Source organism: Syngnathus scovelli, chromosome 7 (assembly GCF_024217435.2).
Source record: "Syngnathus scovelli strain Florida chromosome 7, RoL_Ssco_1.2, whole genome shotgun sequence".
In the NCBI taxonomy this organism is placed as follows: domain Eukaryota; kingdom Metazoa; phylum Chordata; class Actinopteri; order Syngnathiformes; family Syngnathidae; genus Syngnathus; species Syngnathus scovelli.
Window position 1 is genome coordinate 6,225,264 of NC_090853.1, and position 22,249 is coordinate 6,247,512.

The following is a 22,249-nucleotide window of genomic DNA, read 5'->3' on the forward strand; positions in this document are numbered from 1 at the left end:
GACAATTAACTTGTTTTATTATTTTATTACAAATGTACAGCTTATGAGTTTCCGTTACGACTGACCTTATTAAGTCATTGTTCTCTGTCTCTACATTTATACATTTTTTAGTGTTTTTCTGTTAAAAGACAACGCTCCCGTCACCCATCTCCCAAAACGTATGCCCGTGGGGGTGACGGCACAAGGACAGCAACGCCACAGTGCACGACGGCCGGTGCTTCAGCATTGGGCTAGGCTCAAATAAAATCACAGGCTGATGGAAGGCTTGGTCCAGCCGATGACCATTGGGGTGTTTAAAAGTGTAAGCAGATGGAGAAATGAAAGTGTGCTGGGCACGATGACTAAAGCAGTTAACATTCACACAAGACTCGGCGTCCACTAAACGAGGGACATTGAGAGGTTCCATGTGCATTTTATTGGACCTCTCCCTCCCTTGTCATTCTGAGATGACTTGTAGTGCTAAGCCCAAGCGTGCTTCAGACCTTTTCCTATTCCACCGCACATATGGCAGCCCTTGCATCGAGCACTTAAATGCACTTGAAGTTTGACCTTAAGGAGAGTGCGTCACATGTGACTTCATCCCGTTGGTGCTTGGAAAAATAGTGCAACTAACGGCACAAGCCACCCGCTAGCAGCTAGCGCCATCTTGCAGCACACTCACAAGGCCAAATTGTACTGGATGCTTGGTGAATAGCTTTCATAGCCTAAAGCCCACTTGGGCAGACAAATAAGACATAAATATGTCACAGACACCACCCTAACATGTAGCTTAATATAAAATATAGCATGAAAATATAGTTCATATATAAGTATGTACGACTCTAGTCTAAAAGTTGAATGATGGAAGAAGCTTTGAAGTATTTCAATTACAGCCAGTCAAACGAGAGATGATCATGTGCAAAGGCATTCAATATCAAGCAATGATACATTGCAAGAGTTTTTTTTTTTTTTTTTTTAGGGCATGGCAAACAATCGGCCCTCAGCTACGGAGGCATGCGACAGATGTGAGCGAATCAAACTACCAATTTGAAAAAAGTTGACTCAAGTGCTGCTGAAGGTGGCCAATTTCTTCAAAGTGCTGAATGGGAGGTAAAATGTTTTTGTCAAACTGCGTGTTTTGAGGATGAGAAACCAGCAGGCTTGTTTGATTCCGCACTATTTGGCACAGTCCGAACAGTTCTGTCACCTATCCGAGGCCAACTGTGTTCACAATGCCGTCGGCCCAAATCGGCACAATGACAGAGAATTAAGAAAACGATAAAATAAACAGGGCTTGATTGTGCTCACCAGGCAGCTAAAAATAATTGGAAAACAAAATCATTAACTAAACATATCTTCGGATGGTGTTCCGGATTGCTGAACTGCAACATTCGACAATGGCTAATTCTGAGATGATTTCACTGGAGCGATAAAATGAGGCAAACTGTACGAGGAAAAAAAACAAACAAACAAATAAATGACCATTAAAAGACAGTTGAGGTTTGATTCAGGTCCTGTCATAAAACAAGGCCAAGGGGTTTTTGGTCTGACCGTTCCGTCCAAACGCTTTGGCACCTGGTAAACCCCTCGGCTGTTGAGTGGCTGTTTAAAGTAGCAACTCCAAAAGAACGCGCGAGAAATCCCCAGGAGTGTTCACAGATTGTTTGTTAAACTAAATCCCAATGAGAAGTTGAACAATGTCTCCCTGCGTCACTAAATGAGAATCATACGTGAGACCGTGACAAACATAACACATCAGTAAAAATATCATTAAAAAATAAGCAACACAATACATCACAATTATTCCAGTGTTAAGTGTTTTTTTGTAAGTCTTAAAGAGATGTAGACGCATCCCAAATCTGCCTGTTCAAAATGGGGGAACGAAGAAAGAAACATGCCAGAACATGCCGTGATGGACCTCCACAACAGGCTGGAACGCCTTTGCGGGAGCGAAACCAGAGAGGGTGACGTGTGAGCTGTGGATTGGGGGATCCATTAATCCGGACACGGAGAGCAAAAGACGGGCTGTCAAAGTTGATGTTGTTGGTCCAGGTGATTGAGCTGAAGGTGGGATGCGGAACCACATCGGGGGAATAAATAAAGTGGCAACATATGGGGATGCGCTTGACTGTACATCAGCACCATCTTGCTTCCTTGTCGGCGTCCCACGTGAAGCCATTTATCTTACACATCGCTTTCAGCGGCTCGTCGTCCTCCACCTGCTCCCTCTCTGTGCTCATTTAACATTTCCATCTGACTCCTTCCCATGCATAGTCCAACTTCTCTTTGCCCACTTCTTCTCGTGATCACATTGGACCTCCCCCCGTTCCTGTTAATCCTTTTTTGCGCGGACCCCCCCCCCCCCCCCCTCCCGTCTTCTCTCAATTGTGTCACTGTTTCTTCTCACGGGTGGTGATGGTGACCAACTGCTTGGCGGCCTTAGCTATGTCGTAAGCGCACTGGATGACCTGCTGAGTGAGGAGCTGATAGTCCACGGCGGGAGCGCCCGGCTCCGAGGGCGCTGCCTTGCGACACTCCACCTGCAAGCGTGAGGCGCTGGAGGCCAACAGGCGGAGCGAACAGTGGACTGCATCCAGGGCTGGCCGCTTTACCAAGACAAGACCATCAAGCGTTTGAACTTCCCCGTGTTGAATTGAACATCATTATTTAACTTACCTTAGGAAAGAGTGAAGCCATCTCAGTGACAGCAGAGTGGATCTTCTCAGAACACGGTACAAAGCTGAGGAAAATTATTTGATTTCAATGTCGAAATACAATTAAAGCAGCACTCATTTTGGGCTTTTGGCATCTCACCTGTCATGTTTAAACTCCTGAGCTGCCCGGAGAAGCTCCTGGATGTTCTTGGTCACTTGCTCAGTCTTAAGTATGACGTCTTCCGTGCACGGCAAGGTGGGGTCTGGATCGTACATTTCCCTGCCTCCCTCTTCGGCCCCCCCATGTCCCTCCTCCTCGCTACTGCGACCCATGCTAAAAATAGCAACATAATTGTCAACACCTTGGGGCATCCATCAATGTATTTCCTACACCGCTTGTCCTCAAAGTTGAGAACCGACTTTGGGCGAGCGAGACACATGAATAACAATTCACACCACGCCTCATTTTCTGCACGCAGCGAGCGACATGCGGTGAGTCTGACCTTATCGAGGGCTCGTACGTTTGCGTGTTGTCGTAGTCGCTGTCAGTACCGCTGCCATGCTTATCCGATTTGGAAATCTGGGGAAGGACACACAATGGGCGTCATTATCATTCACCTCATTAAGCCTCTCATCACTCCCATGTGAAGATTGTTTGGAATTGGAATTACTCTTTAATTATTGATCAATTGGAATTGCTCACTTAGAATTAGTTTTACAGTTTCAAGGCGACCATCCAAAAAGTTAAAACACACCAATTCAGCATAAGACTAAGCGGGCCACTGATGAAGCATTATAATCAAAGTGAGCGTGAAATTAAATAAAGCAATGTTAAATGGGATCGCGCCACCATTTTTTTTTTTTTACTTGTGGTATCATCTATGCCAACTTGCAAGAACTCACCATATACCGGCCCATCTCTGAAGATCCAGACAAATGTTGACCTCCGTACGAGCCACCTGTACTACCCTTCCTTACCTGTAAACAGAGGGGAGCATAGGGATGGATATAGGAAGAGAGGGATGGCATGACAGCAATGGACAAAATAATGGGTAGAAGATTAGTAGAGAGGGAAGGAAATTGATATTGATGGAGGGGGGTGAAAGAAAGCAGAAAAAAGATGAAGCATCAGCAAGAGCCGCTTTGATTGTAATCAACACAGTAGGCCTTCTAACGGTAACTTCTCACTATTCAAACACTTGAGATTGTGCAGACGCTATCTAGAAAACTGTCCAAAACTGACTACACGACATTGATGTTCCCCAGTGCTAGAGCACATCATAAGCAGAGGGCAAGCACAGTGTGAAGATGAATGGCAAAGCAAACAATGACAGACAGAATGCTTACATCCGCAGGATGCATGGCTGCACTGCAGTGAGCATGAGACAGACAGGTGAGGAGGCAGACAGAAAGACAAACAAGGTAAGTTTTTTTTGCGATATGGCCATCACTGATTGATGCCGGATGAGCTGACCGATCGGGTCTAGAAAATGGCTGCCTGTACACTGTATGTGTATAATCTTCAAAATATTGTGGCTGTTTTTGGACACTTATGTTAATCAGCTTTAAGTTGAAAGAGCTAACTCGCAGCGAGGGAGTTGAAATGAATGCCAAAGTGTGCAGGAGAGGAAGGAGCATCGCTGGTGTTACGAGGCACCAGACAAACAGAGACATTTCGTATTTTCCATCTTTCTCATTCAGATAGCACTTATTGCAAGTACCCCATCAAAGGACTAAAAGGTACAATTCAGTTATTTTTGGCACTTGAGTGTTTCCGTTTTATTGCTGAATGGGGGAACACGCACACAGTGGTGTCTCTGAGAGAGAAAGATGAGAAGTGGGAGTGCAGAAAGAGAATGATTCAAAGAGAAATGGTAAGATAGGAATTTGACCGCTAGCCCGTCAATCAGGCCTAGGAGAGCCAATTCGGGCCTCCAGAAGGAAGGGAGAGGTCTAACTTACGCTGGGTGTGTTGAGGGGTTGCAGGCGGGCCGCCAGGGAGTCCAGGGCTGGGGGACCATGGGCCGTGGGGTTGGGGGCAGCCCCGGGCTCATACATGGAGAAGGCCTGGCGGTCTCTCCGATGGGAATGGGACTGCGAGGTGGCTGAGGAGGGTACTGTCAGTCCAGAGTGATCAACTCCTTTCCCCAATACGGTCAGACCCCCACCAATCACGCCTCGCATCCCACCACCCGGCCAGCAGGTTCCCGCTCCTCCTCCTCCACCATGGCCCCCGACCCCATGGCCCACTGGCCCCCCAGCGTGCTGGCCACCCCGCAACGCGCTGTTCTCTGTCTGCATCCGTGTGATCTACATAACAGGAGGGAGGGATCAGGAAGGGACCAGAGGATGGAGGAGGCAAATGGGGAGGTTGAAGGGAAGGAGGGGGGGTGTCAACTAAATCGTCAAGACAAACATTCGTAAGCACAGGTACAGTAAAAGCATGCAAAGGACTTCAAGTATTAACTGATATCAGTAGGGGGAGGGACGGATGTGTGGTAATGACACGATACACTGACATGTTACATGATGAGACGGGGGGACCAGGTTTTGGGGAAGGACGGGTGTCTCCAAAAATTATATTAAAAAAAACTGAGAAATCAGATGAGACTATTAGGTATAGTCGTTGTCAGTAGGGCTGGTCCATTAATCGAAATGTAAAAATGTAATTTCAATTTTTTCTACTCTCAATCTTAAAAACATTCTAATTGAAGAAAACATTCCTGACGTAAAAATACCTTAAATATACCCAAGCGTGCTTTAAGCCGTTTAATGACACCCCAACTTGAGTTTAAAACAAAAAATAACCCCACATAACAAAAACACACATTGTATATTTAAATACAAGACGCACTGTTTTAAAAGCTAAAGTCAATGGCATGCTAACGTGCATTGACTTCCGTAAATGATATTCCTTCAATTAAGAAATATATACACACCACCGTTTTTGCAACACATAGCACACACATATGACATAATGCTCAAAGACACACATTCTTGGAGTGCATTGACTTGTCAACCAAGACTAATATACCAATTAGACTTTACCAATTAACATGCTTCATGAAAATATTGCACCTTACCACCCCGGAGCACCTTATCTATAAAAATATATGAAAATAGACGTTGATATTGTGCCTAAAAATAAGATGCGCCCAAAGGCTAATGTAGTCAAGCAAACATGAATGAATACGATGCAGCCTCAGATAATACAATGAGAAATTTCACCTGTAGACATTATGCAGGAAATTGCACAGGCAGAAAACTGTCACAATTCTGTTGGAATAAATCACACCCTGTCTGTTTTAATATGTGCTTGTCTCCTTTTCAGTTATTTCTCAAGGGCTTCTCTTTTAAATAATAAAAAAAATTATGTCCTGAACTGTATTCTCTGTTTTTCTGAAATTTACAGTAAATTCACCGCCCCTTTCCAATTCCTACCTCTTTCTGAAGCCGCCTGAGTTCCTCACTGAGGTTGTTGTTGACCTTCATCAGCTGCTGCACCTTGGCTTCTGAGGAGGCCAGGGCTTTCTTTACCTCCAGGTATTCCTGTAGTGTGATGGGCCCGTCGGACAAATCGGATGAGTCCATACTCTGGTGGGAGGATGCAGAAAGGCACCAATGAGGATCAACACATTTCTTCGGTGCTTCGGTGTTCATTGTTTCTTACTCCCTCATGCATCTTTTCAAAGGACTGCCTTTTTATTGTATGCTCTTTTTTGTGCCGAGTGCAAATATAGGCATAAGTTTTGCAGCTTTAAAGTCTATGTAAAGTGAAAATGCATCTTCATAATTTAACATAGGAAAAAGACGAGTGCATATCTCTGAATTCACTTTAAGATGGTCTCTCATAAGAACAGAGCTTCGCGGTCTGAAAACGCTTGAGCTGTACAGCTGCCTCATCTCCCCCCCCCAAAAAAAACACACATGTGCACACACAAAGAAGAGCTTTGGTTCTTGCTCTTTATGCAACCCCCTCACCACCACTACCACCACCCACTTCCTGTGACTTTAGTACAGGCAGTTCGATAGTACTCCTAAAAGTGGTCCAACGCAAATATTCCATATATGCCGTTTATGATATAACCAGTATAATTCCAAACTAATGAACTTAATTTAATGAATACAGCATTATTCCAAGTCATCGTTATATGAAATGTAGCATACAGTCCAAATTTTGTACATTTTAAGTAAGGACTTTTGAAAGAAACTCGATAAGGAATTCAATGTATTTCTGATCTAGCACATTCTTTTTTTTTTTTTTATTACTACCGCATTTCTGCGCTATGCAAGAGCCACTCAAGTCAGTTTTTCCCCTTCCTCTCGCTCTGTACTGTACATGAACAATGCCTCTCTGACGGGACCCCGAATGTGGCTGGTGATGTCACTCAGGAGCTATGTGGCACCGCTCACAGAGGCCACTCCCTGTGTAGCACGCTGGGACAAGCAGCCATGGAAGTAACCACGAATAAGCTTTTTGGCTTATTTGTGATATTTTGAGTCAGAAATGCATTTTTGTGGGGGTTACCTTTGCACGGTTGTTGCGCTGTGCGTTGTTGTTATTTTGGGTGGTCAGCTCGCTGTCTGTATCTTCGTCTGAGGCTACACTATCATAGTCATGCTGGTCGTCATCAAATCCTAGGTCCAATGGATCTGGAGGGGAAAACACATCACACCAATTATGTACAGTTCAATATATCAGGACTTCATCGGGATTTCTAAGATGGGCACAATACGATTGGCTGCTTGCTGAGGTCGCTTAGAGCAGAGAGGGGAGGGGCGAGCAGTAACATACAGTTTCACCTATAATAAGTTTGCGTATGGCCTAATTTTTGTCTGCGCAACCTTCCCATCACTTTCTCACCAGTTGGACTGCTGAGACCTTTCCCCTGCTGTCGCCTTTTGGCATCACTTAGGATGTCAATGATGAGAGTAGCAAACTCCCGAGCATTGAAACGTGCGAGTTTCTGACGGCCCTGAGGGAGAGAGAAAATGGAACAAATGTATTAAAACAAAAATGTTTAGCACTCAGGCCGAATTAAAATTCATCTCAAATCTATTAGCTATCATTGGATTCACGGCATAAAAATCCATCTGAAAGCTAATGGTTCACACACTTAAACTAGTGTGGTCCAACACCATGTGCTGTGGAAAAATACAGTCACGCTGAACATTTGGAACGCACACAAACGCACAGGCCATCATGAGTGTGCAGATACAGAAATATGAGGAAGAGCATGCATTTGAACGAAAAGAAAAAAGCTTACACTGGAGTAAGATTGGAAACATTTTTCTAGTATGTGTTCTTTTTCTCATAGCGGTGAACTTTTCATGACAAGATAAACAGCATAACATGATTACACAGAGTGAGCGGTTGCAGCGCCACATTTTCTCACAGCTGTCCATTTCACACTCATACAAAAAAAAGAAACTCCCGCCTGCATTCTTTTTTAAATTTTCTCACTATTATTTGTGCATTCTGTTTCTCATGCATACAATAAAAGTGTGTTTGTGTGTTGGTTTACCTGGTTTCGTGTGGCAGAATACTCGGGATTGACTGGTAAGAAAGGCACAGCGCTTCGCTCCGTAACCAGAGTACTGTGATTCTGCGTGGTAAGCCACACTAGAGACACAAGCAAGAGGACCAAAAATAAATGTCTGTGGTTAAGTAACAAGGTCTTGGATGTATCTTAGACTGCCAAATCGTCAAACACAGCTATGTACTACAAAAACACATTTTGCAACATGCACAATTGCGTCCTTGTGAATGTGCGTGTGTGCGCGCTCGCCCTTGCCACTTACCTCCGGTGTATTAGTAAAAGAGCAAATTTGACTGCTACTTCTCAAGAGAGGAGGAAAAGAAGGAAGTGCAGAAGAGGAGAGACCAGAATGATTTGAGGCAGTCTCTCCACCTCCCACCCTGTTCCTCCTCCCTCACATTTTCCCTCCAAACTTGAGTTTCTCCTCACCATCTACGAACTCTACTTGTTTTTTTTAATCAATCACTGTTCAATTCAAACGGCTACTCGGTAAAGGTCAACAGGCGACAGCCACTTTATTTCTTCCACCATCAGGGGACGTGGTTCACCTGCGTCATTTTCTCTGCGATCCACTTCATCATAGACGTCCATCGCAAGCTCCTCAAACAGACGATTATTAAGCTGTCAGGCAAGCAGACAAACACATATATTAAATGCATTGGAAAAAAAATAAAAATTAAACCTTCATTAAGAAGAACTTACCGCTTGGAGCTTCTTCTTGGCCGCCTTTGCCAGTTCTGAGAGGTCCAAACTAAAAAGAAAAAAAAACAATTATAAAAGTAAAAGGAACAGCACTGCTAATACACCTCCGAGTAGATACACAGTGGGAGGGAGGGTGCTGAACATGGTGGAGAGATGTTGGACAACATGTCGATAAGGAGAGATGGGTAAGAGATAAAAAATTAAAAAAAAAGTGGGGAGACGAGATAGCAAGCACATTTGAATTGGGATGGATTCACCGTCTCCGAGGGAGGATGAAACTGAGGTGGTGAAAGCTACAGCTGGGCAGCCAAAAGTTGCCAAGCTGTTGCCTTGCTATTTTATTAATGAACCTTCGTTAATCTGCTGCTTCTTTTGCTAGTGGTGAGACATTAAATCGGAATGATTTTCTTCCCACTGTGAAACCGCTTTGGGAATGTACAATTGATAGGGTTTGCAGAAACAGTGGTTAAAATGAGGAGAAATTCTGGGTGGGGAAGGGAAAGAGGAACAAGGAAGTAAAGATACCTCTGTGTCGGGCACTTAGGACGAGCTCTGGCTCCACCGAGCGAAGCAAAATGGAGAGAACAGAAAACGAGTGAGCAAAAGAAAGAAATTGACAGAAAGAAGGGCGGAAAACCGTCTTTAAATTTTATCATCTGCAAGTACCATTCACCAGATGGAGTGATCTGAGATGCAGGCCCTACAAAAAAACTCTTTTTGGCAACAAAATGATTTTGCAGTATGCTTGAGATGTTTCAGATCCTTCAGCATCCACTGCGATTTTTTTATGATGCATTCTTCGCCATTATATCTAAATGATGAAAATTAAATATTTAAACACAGACTAAATCTTGACCTGGAACCGCCAGAGCATTCACTTAATCATTTACTATTGTAAAGGAGGGCCAAAATATGATGTGGTGCCACCTGCTGGTCACAGTACTAAACCACATCAAACTACATCCATCTCAAGGCTACGTAATACCAACCATGCATAAATAGGCTTATAGTATAAAACATAAATTTTATGGTCCATACCTGTCTGCCATTTGAGGGATGATATAATGGCCATTCTTGTGATCTGAACAGGAAATAGCACATTGATACAATTGTACTCATCAATTTAGTACAGCAACAGACCGCTCCAGCTTACCTGGGCGTCGGCCACACAGGTAGAAGGCCAGCCTGTCCGTCAACTCGTACTGACATTCGACCAGTCGCTCTGCTAACTCGATGTGGCCCGCCTGCCTAAAACACACAACAAGGCCAAATTACTTCTGGAATACATTTAATAACAGTTAAGACTCTTTTCTAGCAGGATTTACCTAGCATAGTCCATGGGTGTGCGCCCATTGATATCAGGTGCTCCTGGATCGGCGCCGTAAACCACCAATAACTCCGCTTGTAGAATCTGCCCTGCCTTGGCTGCCACATGGAGAGGCGTAGTGCCCTTCTCCTGGGGAAGGTCGCAGAGACAGAGTGTCAAGACAAGCCTAAAGTAAAGCAATCAGTTTAACAAGTCCCGTGTGCGATTTGCATACCGGATGAAAGAAGTTGGCCTGAGCGCCGAGGGACAGCAGCCGAAGACACGTCTCTAAACTCCCCGTTCGCACACTTGAGTGAAGTTGCTGATAGGAAAACAATGAAAGGCAGAGGAATCCAGGGAGGGAGAAAAGGACACGGGAGGGGGCGATTAAACATGAGGTTGAGATAGAAACAAACATCCGTCCTTCTTATTGGCCCAGTGAAGCTCCACTGCAACACAAGCCATTATTGCATCCTGCTTTGTCATTCATTTTACATTATGCCATAAGGGTTTTAAAATAAGCCGCTTTGCATGTGTGCACAGCTATCTATGTGTTCCTGTGTTAGGTGTGGGGCCACCCGCTGACGTCTGCAAATTAAACATCCTCTGTGCTTACGCATGTAATTCAAACGTATGGCTGAGTCCAATTTTTATGATGAAGATGATTCGTCAAGGGATGGCAGTTGTGCTCTCACCTTGCTGAGGTCCTTGGTGGTCACGCCGTCATCATCGCGACAGGGTAGCTTGTGCACAAAGGCCAGCATCTGGTATTTGGCTCTGATGAACTCCGACTTTGTGGTACTGTATCAAAGGCATTTAGTGAGGATGGTGATAATACAAGATTAGAAGCATTTTATTTTTTTATTTTTTTTTAACGCTTTTGTAAATGAAAGCTATTGATTGAACGTTTTGTGGGATTACAATACGCTAGTAGTTAAGGTAGTATGCTTACTGGACTTTGTCCTGTGGGTTGGGTTTCCTTCGACCGCTCTGTACCTGAGCGGGATCCAGTAGACTGTGTTCCCAAATGGAGTTGGCACCATTGCCGGCCAACGTTTGAACCATCTGAACAAATACACAAGCGGGGGCAGTTTATCAGGACTGATTCCACCTTTGGCAGCAGACCTTAATAGCAGAAGCAAACTGGCCATAACACTACTCTATTTGTATATATATATATTTTTTGCTTTTCTGTAATGTCCTGTAAAATCAAAAGTTGGCTCCAAAGCCCTGGCTAATAGGAAAGTACTATTCTTGATTGTAAAGGAAATATTTTTAAAACGATTTGCAGCCAACTAAGAGTCTGCTATTGTGTGTCTGTTATTTTTACAAATGACTAACCGATTTAACGTGTGATCACGGAGATAGCGGCCGACTCGGAGAGGGACATAATTAATTTAATCATATTCTGGAAAAAGTCATCCATGGCTTTTCCATCCCCCCATCGCTGTATGGTTGCTCACTCACCTGCATTAATGCAGGCGGCCATCCGCTGTGCCTCAGGTGCTTGACTATGGAGATATGGCGGCCTAAACTGCGGTGGACTGAACAGCATTCATCGCAGATCAGTACCCCTCGGTTGATACTGGTCCAGCCCGGGTCTGAAACACAACAACATATGGTTTGATGGACTTTGTAAACATGTTTTTTGTGACAATGACAAAAAGCTTTTTATCCTTCTTTAAAAGTAGCTCTGTACAGTGCATCCATCCATCAATTTTCTGGGCCGCTTATTCTCAGCAGAGTTGAAGATGAGCTGGAGCCATTTGGAAGCTGACTTTGGGGCAAGGGGTAGAGTACACCCACCCACATCTACGATTCAAGCTGGGATAAAAACATGCCTGAGCTCAAGGCATTAATGGGGCTAAAATAGTGCATCATTTGATGATCAAAGTTATACTACAAAATACAGACTGCAAAATGGTGGCTGTGTGACATGACACAAATCAATTGCTCCTGCAAATTATGGACAAACACATTTCATAATGCAGTTATACATTATAAAACTTCAAAATATATTTGAATTTTAAAACACCAAGCAAAAGAAACACATTAAATTGTGCTTTGACCAAATATCACATTTGTTTTTGATAGGGCCTTAAATGTCCTCAAACATTTGGACACCAAAACTGCTTTAATGCGTGATTGCCGGCCGCCAGCTTACCCCACTTGACCTTATTTCAATTACTAAAGTATCAAAGGATTAAGCGTGTGTGCGTGTGTGTGAATACAACAATACTTTTTCTGATGTTGTTTACAGAATAACATGGGAAGAGAAGCAGAAAAATAAAAAATTTCTCCCCACGAATGATTTCAGGATTAGAAACAGTATGCAATGAACAAGTATGTGCAGCAGATTAAGAATTGTCACGTCAGGACACTTATTTACATCTTTTTTTGTATTTGGAAATTTGATATTTACGATCTACACGTCTTTTACACACTGTATATAATTGCATTACACTTTACTCACTGCTGCATTCACTTCACGGACATTTAAAAGTGCTTGTTAGTTTACTGAGATGGAGAGCAGCAAGATGCTGAGGTAAGTAATAAAAAAAAAAGTAGCAAGTTGTATCCAGCAAGCACTGAGGAGAAGGGCAATAAAACTATTGTGACAGCTTTAAATACACGCACTAAATAAGAGGCATCAGCGAGGAATGAGCAGCTGTTGTTTAATGCATGTGCACATGAATGAATGCTTGCAAAACACACACACAAGTACCAATGATTATGACCCAGAGTCCGAACCAAACGTCATGGTGAAATGCAAATAAATGTCGCTGTTGCTTTTCTTTTTCTTCCAGATGGGACAGAACGTAAATATTGCCATTGACGTTCATGATGTGTTGCAATCAAACTCTGAATTATTTTGATTGAGCGTTACCAATCATTAAATAATAAACTGCTTAATACTCTTCCACATAATTGACAGTTCACGCATAAACTGTAACATCTTGGGCAAAACTTGTCATTTAGCCAAAGTTGGCTAGCGAGCTTGGCTACTGCGTTAGCTCAACTAGCAACTATGACTACGAAACGATTGAAAACATAACAATCGAGTGCTGCAAATTCCGAATAAAGTCATAAGACGGCGTAATAAAGAACGTTGACGAATTTCCGATGTGCTAGCCTGGAATTTAATTCATAGGATCAGCACAAATGTTAAAATTCGGCAGTTTACGAGGTCTGCTACTGCTAGTGTGTTTAAGCCCAAAAAAACCAAAACAAACCTATCCGGAACAAAAAAACGATCTAAATCCTCCACTGCACAACTTTCGCATTCGACCTTGCCAAAGAAACATCCAAGTCTATCTTCTAAAATGCGACAATGGTTAGCTTCAATGAGCTAGCGATGCTTGGCGTTTCAAAACACGCCTATTTTCGCTCAATATGGGAGGCCTAAACGACGCTTCGGAGCACTGGCCGTTTTCCTAATCTGTCCAGCCGCAGAAACAGCGCCCGATCTCGGCTCCTTTCGCCCCGGCGCGTCGCCCTCCTGAAGTATTGTGCGGGTCACCATTTCCCTTGTGTTTTGATTTTTTACCTGGCGCACTGCAGTCAGCGCAGATCTCCGTCCGCTGTAGCTTTCTTGACATATCGGAAGTGTCTGAAATCGAGAGGTGGATGTCGGCGATGATGTGCTAGTTCGCCCTTTCCCCCCCTCGAGCCACAAGCGCGACGTCTGCCGTCAGCCGATGCGGACCCTCAATCCCCGGAAGCCGGCTGGTGCGAGAGGTTTTCCCGGCCGGCGGATGACAATTGAATTTCGCCGTACGTTCCCCCCGGTTCCTTCGCTACGCGCATTGGCGAAGTTATTCTAGATCGCATTTGTGTGCACCGTGCACATGAAGTGGATAATTGTACTGTGGCTATTTAAAGCGCTTTTCGCAGTTATGAGTGTGTCAAAGATGTAATGGTAAAATCTCGCCAACAGGCGGCAGCACACCCAACGCCCCTGCAGCCAACCTGCGGTTATACTACGTAAGGTATTTCTTTGAAAGCATGCACTTGGAAAATTATGTACCGTAATACTAAAATTTATAGAGGCAATTGGGTAGTTTTTTACTTTTTCAGCATCATACAAAAAAAAAAAAAAAAAGTTGCCAACTCCCAGGTCAATCCCAATTCAAGTACAAGATACATGTTTTGTAATGTAGGGAAATCTACAAGTTCATTAAGGAAGTTTTTATCCTTTGTTACTTTGATCACGGAAGTTAAACCAGTACACTAAAATGGACCCCTTTTCTAATTGCCTCATTCAATATTAATAAAAAGGTGTCAATAGACTGCACTTTAAAGAAGCAAACTGAATAAGGACATTTATCCTAAAGGTGACAGTCACCCTGAAGTAATGCTCTTTCATTAAGGCTTTAGTACTTTGCTCTGCAATGTATGTCTTTGGGCAATTTGTGATATACAGTACCTCACCGCTGAAGCAGTCAAGCATTAATACAACCGTTATAATCTAAACATTTAGGCCATTCTATTTCCGCTCCTCAAAGGGCACACATTAACGGCACAATTTCCCAATGGATTCAAAATCAGCCAAGGAGAACTTGTTATGTTTCAGTTCAAAAATATTGATTTTTTTTTTTGGGCCACAAGAGGATCAAAAGGCAAGATCATGGTCAGAAAGTCAATAATGCACAACGATGCCAACAAACAAAGAAGTTACTCAGTGTCCAAAAACATTGGTGATGATCACCCAACCTGCTAGCTCACACTTCCTTATGACTTTTAGACTTGCAAGATGTCTGGTTCCCTGAGATATGAATGAGGTTTTGGAGAAAATATTCAAACTCACAATTTAAAGCCACAGTCAAACGTCAAACACAGGACCTGTTGACTGAGACACATATGTTAACCACTTTTACTTATGCTGCATATAGTTCCTAATTAAAACATTTAACTGCTTTGCCTAAATTATAAAGCAGTGTGGGATCAGTTCCCACTCAGTAATTACGTGAAAGGTTGTCTGTCAATTCATGTGCTCTGTGATTGACTGGTGACCACTCTCAGGATTTTGGTCAGTCCTGTTGGATAATTGGATTATAGAGGCAGTGCATCAGGAATAAATAAATAGTAGGATTGCCCATGAATGCTTGCAAACATTAGAGCAGCTTATAAAAGAAAAGAAATAAGCATAGTCTGCTTTTACTCATTTTATGTGCCTCCCTAAATCTTTGTTTGCTCATTATTTTGTGCAGCCTATTTTGAGACATAAGTTCAATCACAGCATCCCTCGGAGCGGATTGGCTGACTATGAGCACATTTGCTTGCAAGCTTGTCAGCGCATCTCAGTCAGCAGGCGGATGGGAGGAGAGCAAGGGAGAGGAGGAGAGATGGAGTAGGCAGGGGAGGGAGGAAGAGGCGGCCAAGCGGGTGGTGAAGAAATAAGCCACATTTCGCCGCGCGACCCAAGCAACCGTTGTCAGCGGGTTCCGCCGTTAACCAAACGCACGACACGCTTCTGGACTCCGGACGACGGCGGCATGATGATTAGCTTATAGCGAGCATCACTCACAAAGTATCCTTTTACCATCCACAGTGAAGCCGGAGGAAGAGGCAAACTATGAACGAGGATGATTTCTGCTAAGAAAACTCCGGAGAAGAGTCGCTATCCTCTCCACTATCTGGTGTGGCACAACAAGCACCGGCAGCTGGAAAAAGAGCTGACAGCCAACGAGCAGGTGAGAGTGGGAGCAGCCTTTTCAAAAACACATCCATTTCATATTCTGTCCATAGGGCCTGATTCTTTATTTGCGGCGTCTGTTGGGCGTGTTTTGTGCACGCGCTCGAGTCGGTGGAGATTTATAAGGTGGTGCAGGTGGCATCTTGGGAACGCTTCATTTAGCTGCTTGGTAATTGGTGGTAGTGCTTTTAATTGTTGTGTGTATTTTTTCTTGCATTGTGCTCTGTCCTCTTTTCATTGTAGTGTAACCTTTGTTTTGTTTTTTTAAACGCTGCTATAGTCACCCCCAGCGCATGATGATTTAGTCGTCCAAAACCTACTAACCAGTTTTGTATGAAGTTGAATGAGTTGTAATTGAATCTTTATTGCCAATCTGGTGATGATGATGCAATGCATGCACATTTGCAGCAACATTGCACCCACAAAACCTTCTATTCATCTTTTCACCAATTGTGAGTGGGTGACACAAAGCAGATGTGGGAGTACAGTTCTGAAAAAAAAAAAAAGTCAAAAATGTTTTCACTTATTGTGTAATACTTTGCTTAGAGGAAAGCAATAAACTGTAGTTTCATGTAAGGGAGTTACATTGAAGAGGACACATTAGTTTTTTTTATGTATAAAACAAAGGCATTAAGACTCAATGTCATTATATAAGAGATGCTCTGCAGGATAGGTTTTGAGTGCATGCATCAGTCTCAAGTGACAACATTTCAAAGTGTGCATAATTAACACACACAAAAGCATGTAGAGCTTTCTGTTTGAAGCAAAATACATAAAGTGGCCCACATTTCAAAATTGTGGCTATTTAAGGATCCAATTCTATACCTGCCTGACATACAATATCTTCCATCAACCAACCACAGGACGAGCAGATTTAGGGAAAAAAAAAAAAAATGGCTGACATCATATTAAGATGTCTTCCTAGTATGTTCCATGAGTCCATTATTAGAAACATGGGTGGAGTTTTCTTTATTTAAGTATTTTCACACACTCAAGTATTCTTTGTTCCTTTATCATTAACTTCAGAAAAATACTCTCAGGTTCTAAATCTCAGTAGTCATCCTGCTAAATCTGATGTCAGATCGGAGCAAGGTGTGATGAGACAGGAAGACAGGTAGCAAAGCAGAATAAACACTTCCCCTTCTCTGTTCCTCTCCTTTTGTTCCCCTGCGCACGTTATCTATAAATACCTCTTTTCAAACAAGTCAAGAGTGATTCATTGAGTTTCGCCATGGATGTAACAAACAGTACACTTCACATTGACAGAGTTTCGTACAGACCACTCCACCCTAGTAAATTCAACAACAAAGTCACAAAGTTCAACCAAAGCGCCCGTATTTATCCAAACCACTTTGGCTGCAATGTTCAGAAAAATGTGTGACTGATAAGTGACAATGAGGGACCAAAAAAGGAAATAATTACATCCGCCTATAACTGTTTAAAAGTCAAGTAAAGCTCACAACTGAGTGACTAAACAAGCCCGGATTCTATTTGAGGAAATGAATAGACAATGGAATCTTTCAAAGAAGCTTACCAAGAGCATATGCTGACTGACTGTGAAATGACCTGCCTTCATTTGCATCACCTCTTCTAAGGTGCAAGTACAAGTGCCAATTGGTGATAATGGATTCCAACGTCATATGTGTAAGCTGAGAAAACCTTCTAATAACAATGCAGGCTGATATTTGTTGAGCGTATTGTGCCTGGGCTTGGGCTTTTATGTATCTCCTAAAGTAAAAGTTTGTGTGCCATTTTTTAGAATTTCCTACAAAATTCTTTCTGTAAATGAATTATTTTTTGCGGCAAATTGTGTTTTTGCATTTTTTAGAATTTCCTACAAAATTCTTTCTGTAAATGAATTATTTTTTGCGGTCAGTTTCATGCGCCTCCAAAATTCTTCAAAAAAGCTGATAACGATTTATTATGTGTTCTCTATGGAGGACGGGTTGAAATGTGGAAAATAACCAAAAGTAAATTATCTGACCTAGCACCAGGGGGTACAAGCATATTTTAGGGTGAGGGGGCACTGCCCCCTACGCCCCAACATAGATCCGCCAGTGGTTTTATGTGAAGCTCGAGTGCCCACCATAACAAATTTATTCGTTTGCACTATTTCTTTAGGGATAATCATGTGTAGATGTTTCTAAACAAAACATCAATCATCACTTTTGACACATCGACTGTCTACTAAAAAAAAAGATCCCCAATGTTAGAAGTCAATGGTGAGAAGAAAACAAGCAAAAAAAGAGGAAGAATTTCAAAATTGTTCCTCTTTGCAATCCAACGCATTTCCAATGATATCACACTCTTTGTCCAATTGAGCAGTCCATAAACTGCAGTAGATTTAAAAAAAAAAAAAATCCATACCTCTTTTTATACTTTTAAATCAGGACGGGGCTATGTGGGATTCATTTCCACTCCGCATCGATACACTAATTCTGATCAAACTCTCCTAATTCACAATCATCCGATATTGACAAGCGCATCACTTTATTTATGTGGCAAGTGGCTGACTCGACAGGCTTTAGCCTAAAAAAGGGCATGTTATCAACAGTTTTCCGACAATTGGAAAAAGGTTCTATGAGAGGAGTCCAATCTAAAGGATGTGTGCTACGGAGAGAAAAGACGTTTCTCCGAAATGAATCTCAGCTGTGCTCTCCTGTGTAAATAACCGAGTTGGCAGAAGCAGTGGAAAACTAAAAGCGGGCAACATGTAAAAATGAAGTAGAGGAGGCACAAATATGGTGAGGAAGAGAGAGAGAGAGAGAGAGAGGGGGGATGTCTTTATCCGGAGCACAGTGTGTCTGACTTAAAAAAAAAATGTCAGATAATAATTCAATTTGGCTCGCCGTGGAATGATGGCGGAACATCCAACTGGCTTGTGAGATGTGCAGATGGAACGATGGTAGCTTTGTTGTAGCGTGACATTGGCCAGCTTTTCTTCACATCCTGACATGGGATGCTCTGACAACTTGAAATTTGCTCTGGGCTCCATTGGGTTGTGTGCTAAACTGAAGCAAAAGACTACTTAATGGAAGCAGGGCTCTCGTTACAACCCGTGAGGTGTTAATGGTAAATCAGCGCAAGATTTATCAGCTGACCTAAGGGAAAAGAGCCATTAATTATTGCTCACAGGTTGTCTGTGACCGGCTTCTCTTTTCCTCTTCTCCGACTACTACCATCCTTCTTCCCCTATTGATTAACCCCACCCTCGGCCCTCTTACTTTCCTCGGTGTAATGAAACCCAAAGTCCTAATTGCAGCTAGAAGAAGAAGCCACAAAGAGAAGCTACAATGGTTGGGGGGTCACATTTAGTTAAGTTGCAGAAAGCCTTTTAACAGAAGGAGACAGAACAAGCTCAAGATTGACAGTAAGTGATAAAAGAAAATGCAAATGAGATTCGATTGGGGAAAAGAAAGCAAGCTTAGCAAGGGATGGAAGTCGAAACAAGATGTCGCGGATTAAAAAGCCGAGGGAGTATGCCTCGTGTGGAATGAATGTCAATGAGGCTCATGTATCAATAACCAAAGTGTTAAATTAGTCAAATAATACCGTAATGTCTGTCTTCTTTGTAAACTAACAGTTAGGGTGACTAAAATGCAGTGATACATTTAAAAAAAAAAAAAAAAAGTGCAATGTAGGTCAGCTGTCGCACTTTGAGGTTTTGCTTGTGTAACTTTCCAGCGCTCCAATTCGCAGTCCCCGATGCAAGTAAAACTCATCTGTGATGTTTTGTCAATTTATTCTTTGAGTTATTGTCCCACGTTTGCTGCGCTCATACAGCCGTCGGAGTCGACGACATGAATCAGCGTTTCGTGGCAGTCTTGCATCTGTGCTGGGGGGGGGGGAGTAAAACTTATTTTGCTACTCTTCTTTCTGTCTCTCCCCATGTGGGCCAAACATTTGGAGGAGATTACCTTTCGGATATGCATGGCCATTTTTGTGTGTGTGCATGTGTGTGTTTTGAATGAATGATTGATGTTGGCCTAAGTACCTGCCAAGCTGCATTGGGCCACGAACACAGTGAGTGAGGAAAGGGGGAGCGGGCTAGTGTGGGAGAAGGAGCAGATGCCATCGCTAGAAATGCATATCAATAATGCAGTCATTGCGCTCAGCACTGAGGATGTGTGTGTGTGTGTGTTGGGGGGGTTGCTCAGAATTTGACTCTAAAGCACAGTTAAGCAAAAAAAAAAAATACAAATCCAGAAACTGCTGGTTATTGCAACAATGCTTTTTAAAAAAAAAAAAAAAATCAGAGATTTTAAAGTACAGTCCATTCTGTAGCTGATTTCAGTGCTCTCTGTCGTTTTTTTCCCCCTCTGTCCTTTCTGCAGGTCGCGTGGACTTTAGCACTTAGCTTTAAGTAGCGCTTTTGTCATAATTAGTGTTAATGTGTATATGTCGCCTCCGTCTCGCCGACGTGTTGTGGGAAGCAGCAGATGCTAACTGCAGCAAACAGCACATTCAAACAATAACAGTTTAATAAAAGACCTGGTTAGTGACTTTTTTATGCAAATGGATAAATCTGCAGGATTCCACAAGAGTAGTTTTGCTTTCAAATGCGCTGATAAAAACTGATCAAGTTTTGGGGACTAATATATATGAAATAATCATCAAGCAGGAAATGACGATGATCAAGTCCAACTTTCAAAATTAAATCGTACAAACAATAATTGAAAATGGAATGAGATGTCATGTGTTGGAACCCAGTTAGCCTATTTCCAACAATTCCATTCTCATAATTTAAAGAGGGATCGTTTTTAGGAAGGCAAAGTAAGGTTGGATGAGTTTTATGTGACATCATCAAACACTGGAAAAGATATTAGGGGCCTGAAGGCTCTCTTTGCTTGGGTTCATTTTAAAGTCCATAAATGTCACTCACCACCTCTGAAGTTCATGAGGATAAAAACTTGCCTCATTGTGGACAGTGACACTATGGTTCCACTCAATGGGGAGAAGAATCAGCTTGGGTTCTTTCTTGCTTGCTTGGTCTTCTTCCACGATCTAAAAAAGTGATGACATTCAAATTACTGATAGTAATTGTTTGAATTCAGGATATTGGAATCTGTAGTTGTATAGAAAAAAGGTTGTAAAGGACTGTAAAATCTCTCCTTCTGGGGTGTTTACATTCCTTGGGCTTAGTTCTGTGTATTGGTCGGTCAAATGAGTCCTTTTTATGCCGGCGAGAGAGAAACTCAATCAAGATCACTAATGAGGAGTTAATAATGTTTGGCCTTGTCAAGTGCAAGACATTCTTGAACCGTCAGCACCACTTAGTCAAATGGTTAGCTATGTGGATGTAAAAGCCAGACTTCATATGACTTTCATTCCCAACATGGATTTTTATTTCTGAGCAGCAATGCTCTCTGTCGATTGTGTCATTTGAGCTAAAAATAAGAACGTGGTTATTTGTGACACACTTAAGAACTGACATGAACTCAAATAATGTTTCAAGCCTAAATATGCCTCTTTGTTATTTGATGTTAAAAATAATTCTGTCTGAGGTGAGACCAAAAAAAGCTTTCTCCTTCCTTCGCCTTTTTATTTCAATTTGTTCTTGAGCGAGCGATCGTAACAACACAGACCACTTTTGTTCAAAATGGCTAGATGGCCTTGTTTCTTTTTTGTCATTTACGACACACAATACTAGCTCTTCTGTCTCGAAAAATAATGTATATAGTATATATGTGTGTGCATGCATATTTTTAAATATATTTTTCACTCAGTTTTAAGTTGTAATATCACTATTCACCACTAGAAGGCAGACATGGTTTATTTGCTCTTGCACCTGGTCTTATATTGCCTTATACTACAACACAAATGGGTCAAATATTTTTTGCGGAATTTGTAATGCCATCCAGGACTAACACAAAACCTCAATAATATTAAAATTTTGTGTGAATTGATTTTTGTGAGAAAAAAATGTTGGTTTGAAGTTCAGCAGTTTTGTGCCATCATATTTATGCAGAGGCCAAGATTGCAACTCTGCATCACAGAACTGCGAGGCAAACATGCTAACCAGCAACCACCGTGCTGCCCTCACTCTGTTTCATGTTATATAAAAGATGATTTTTTGATACACATATGGCAATTGCTGTGTCTGCCTCCGCCTTCCCACGTTTCTGTCTATTCTTTCCCAGCATCCACTCATCTGCGTTCACCCTCGGGCTCCTCTTGTGTCTCTTCAGCTCAGCCATCAACCTCCATCCTGGTAGCTGTAGTAATTGAAATGAAGTACAGCTATAAAATGGGCTTAAATTGATAATCGCCGGCATTACAGACGTCCTTAAAAGGAGAGAACATTGAATTAATGATTGGCGACTGCTATCTATGATGATTTGTGAAATGGGCACATGCTGCTCATCCAGTTTCC

At 42.4% G+C, this 22,249-nt stretch overlaps 2 protein-coding genes across 5 annotated transcripts in view; one reads left to right on the top strand and one right to left on the bottom strand.

Moving 5' to 3' along the window:
• git1 (G protein-coupled receptor kinase interacting ArfGAP 1) lies at positions 1-15,859 on the bottom strand. Of its 3 annotated transcripts, none has more exons than XM_049726635.1 (21): positions 15,709-15,859; positions 11,649-11,782; positions 11,134-11,246; positions 10,877-10,982; positions 10,417-10,503; positions 10,201-10,331; positions 10,029-10,123; positions 9,914-9,956; positions 9,401-9,427; positions 8,876-8,924; positions 8,722-8,794; positions 8,159-8,256; positions 7,498-7,609; positions 7,162-7,286; positions 6,075-6,227; positions 4,596-4,943; positions 3,537-3,611; positions 3,137-3,213; positions 2,794-2,967; positions 2,656-2,719; positions 1-2,585 (listed from the first exon to the last, which is right to left on the bottom strand). In XM_049726635.1, exons 2-21 carry the CDS (start codon positions 11,652-11,654, stop codon positions 2,370-2,372), a joined length of 2,172 nt encoding a protein of 723 aa, XP_049582592.1. In that variant the 5' UTR covers positions 11,655-11,782; positions 15,709-15,859; the 3' UTR covers positions 1-2,369. The 3 variants fall into 3 exon arrangements, with proteins under 3 accessions (XP_049582592.1, XP_049582589.1, XP_049582590.1); XM_049726632.2 differs by lacking the exon at positions 15,709-15,859 and adding an exon at positions 13,729-14,080; XM_049726633.2 differs by lacking the exons at positions 9,401-9,427; positions 15,709-15,859 and adding an exon at positions 13,729-14,079.
• The window catches only part of ankrd13b (ankyrin repeat domain 13B), a 19,790-nt gene continuing 13,265 nt past the window's right edge, over positions 15,725-22,249 (top strand). For both annotated transcript variants that reach the window (XM_049726636.1, XM_049726637.1), the window contains exon 1: positions 15,725-15,874. In XM_049726636.1, the coding sequence (XP_049582593.1) occupies positions 15,767-15,874 (108 nt within the window). In that variant the 5' untranslated portion in view covers positions 15,725-15,766. The remainder of the gene's footprint in view (positions 15,875-22,249) is intronic.

Coding starts and splice junctions, on each gene's coding strand:
- git1 (XM_049726632.2), bottom strand. CDS start 13,780: ATGTCAAGAAAGCTACAGCGGACGGAGATCTGCGCTGACTGCAGTGCG. Junction 11,783..13,728: donor CGCTGACTGCAGTGCGCCAG/GTAAAAAATCAA, acceptor GTTGTGTTTCAG/ACCCGGGCTGGACCAGTATC. Junction 10,124..10,200: donor ACACCCATGGACTATGCTAG/GTAAATCCTGCT, acceptor TGTGTGTTTTAG/GCAGGCGGGCCACATCGAGT.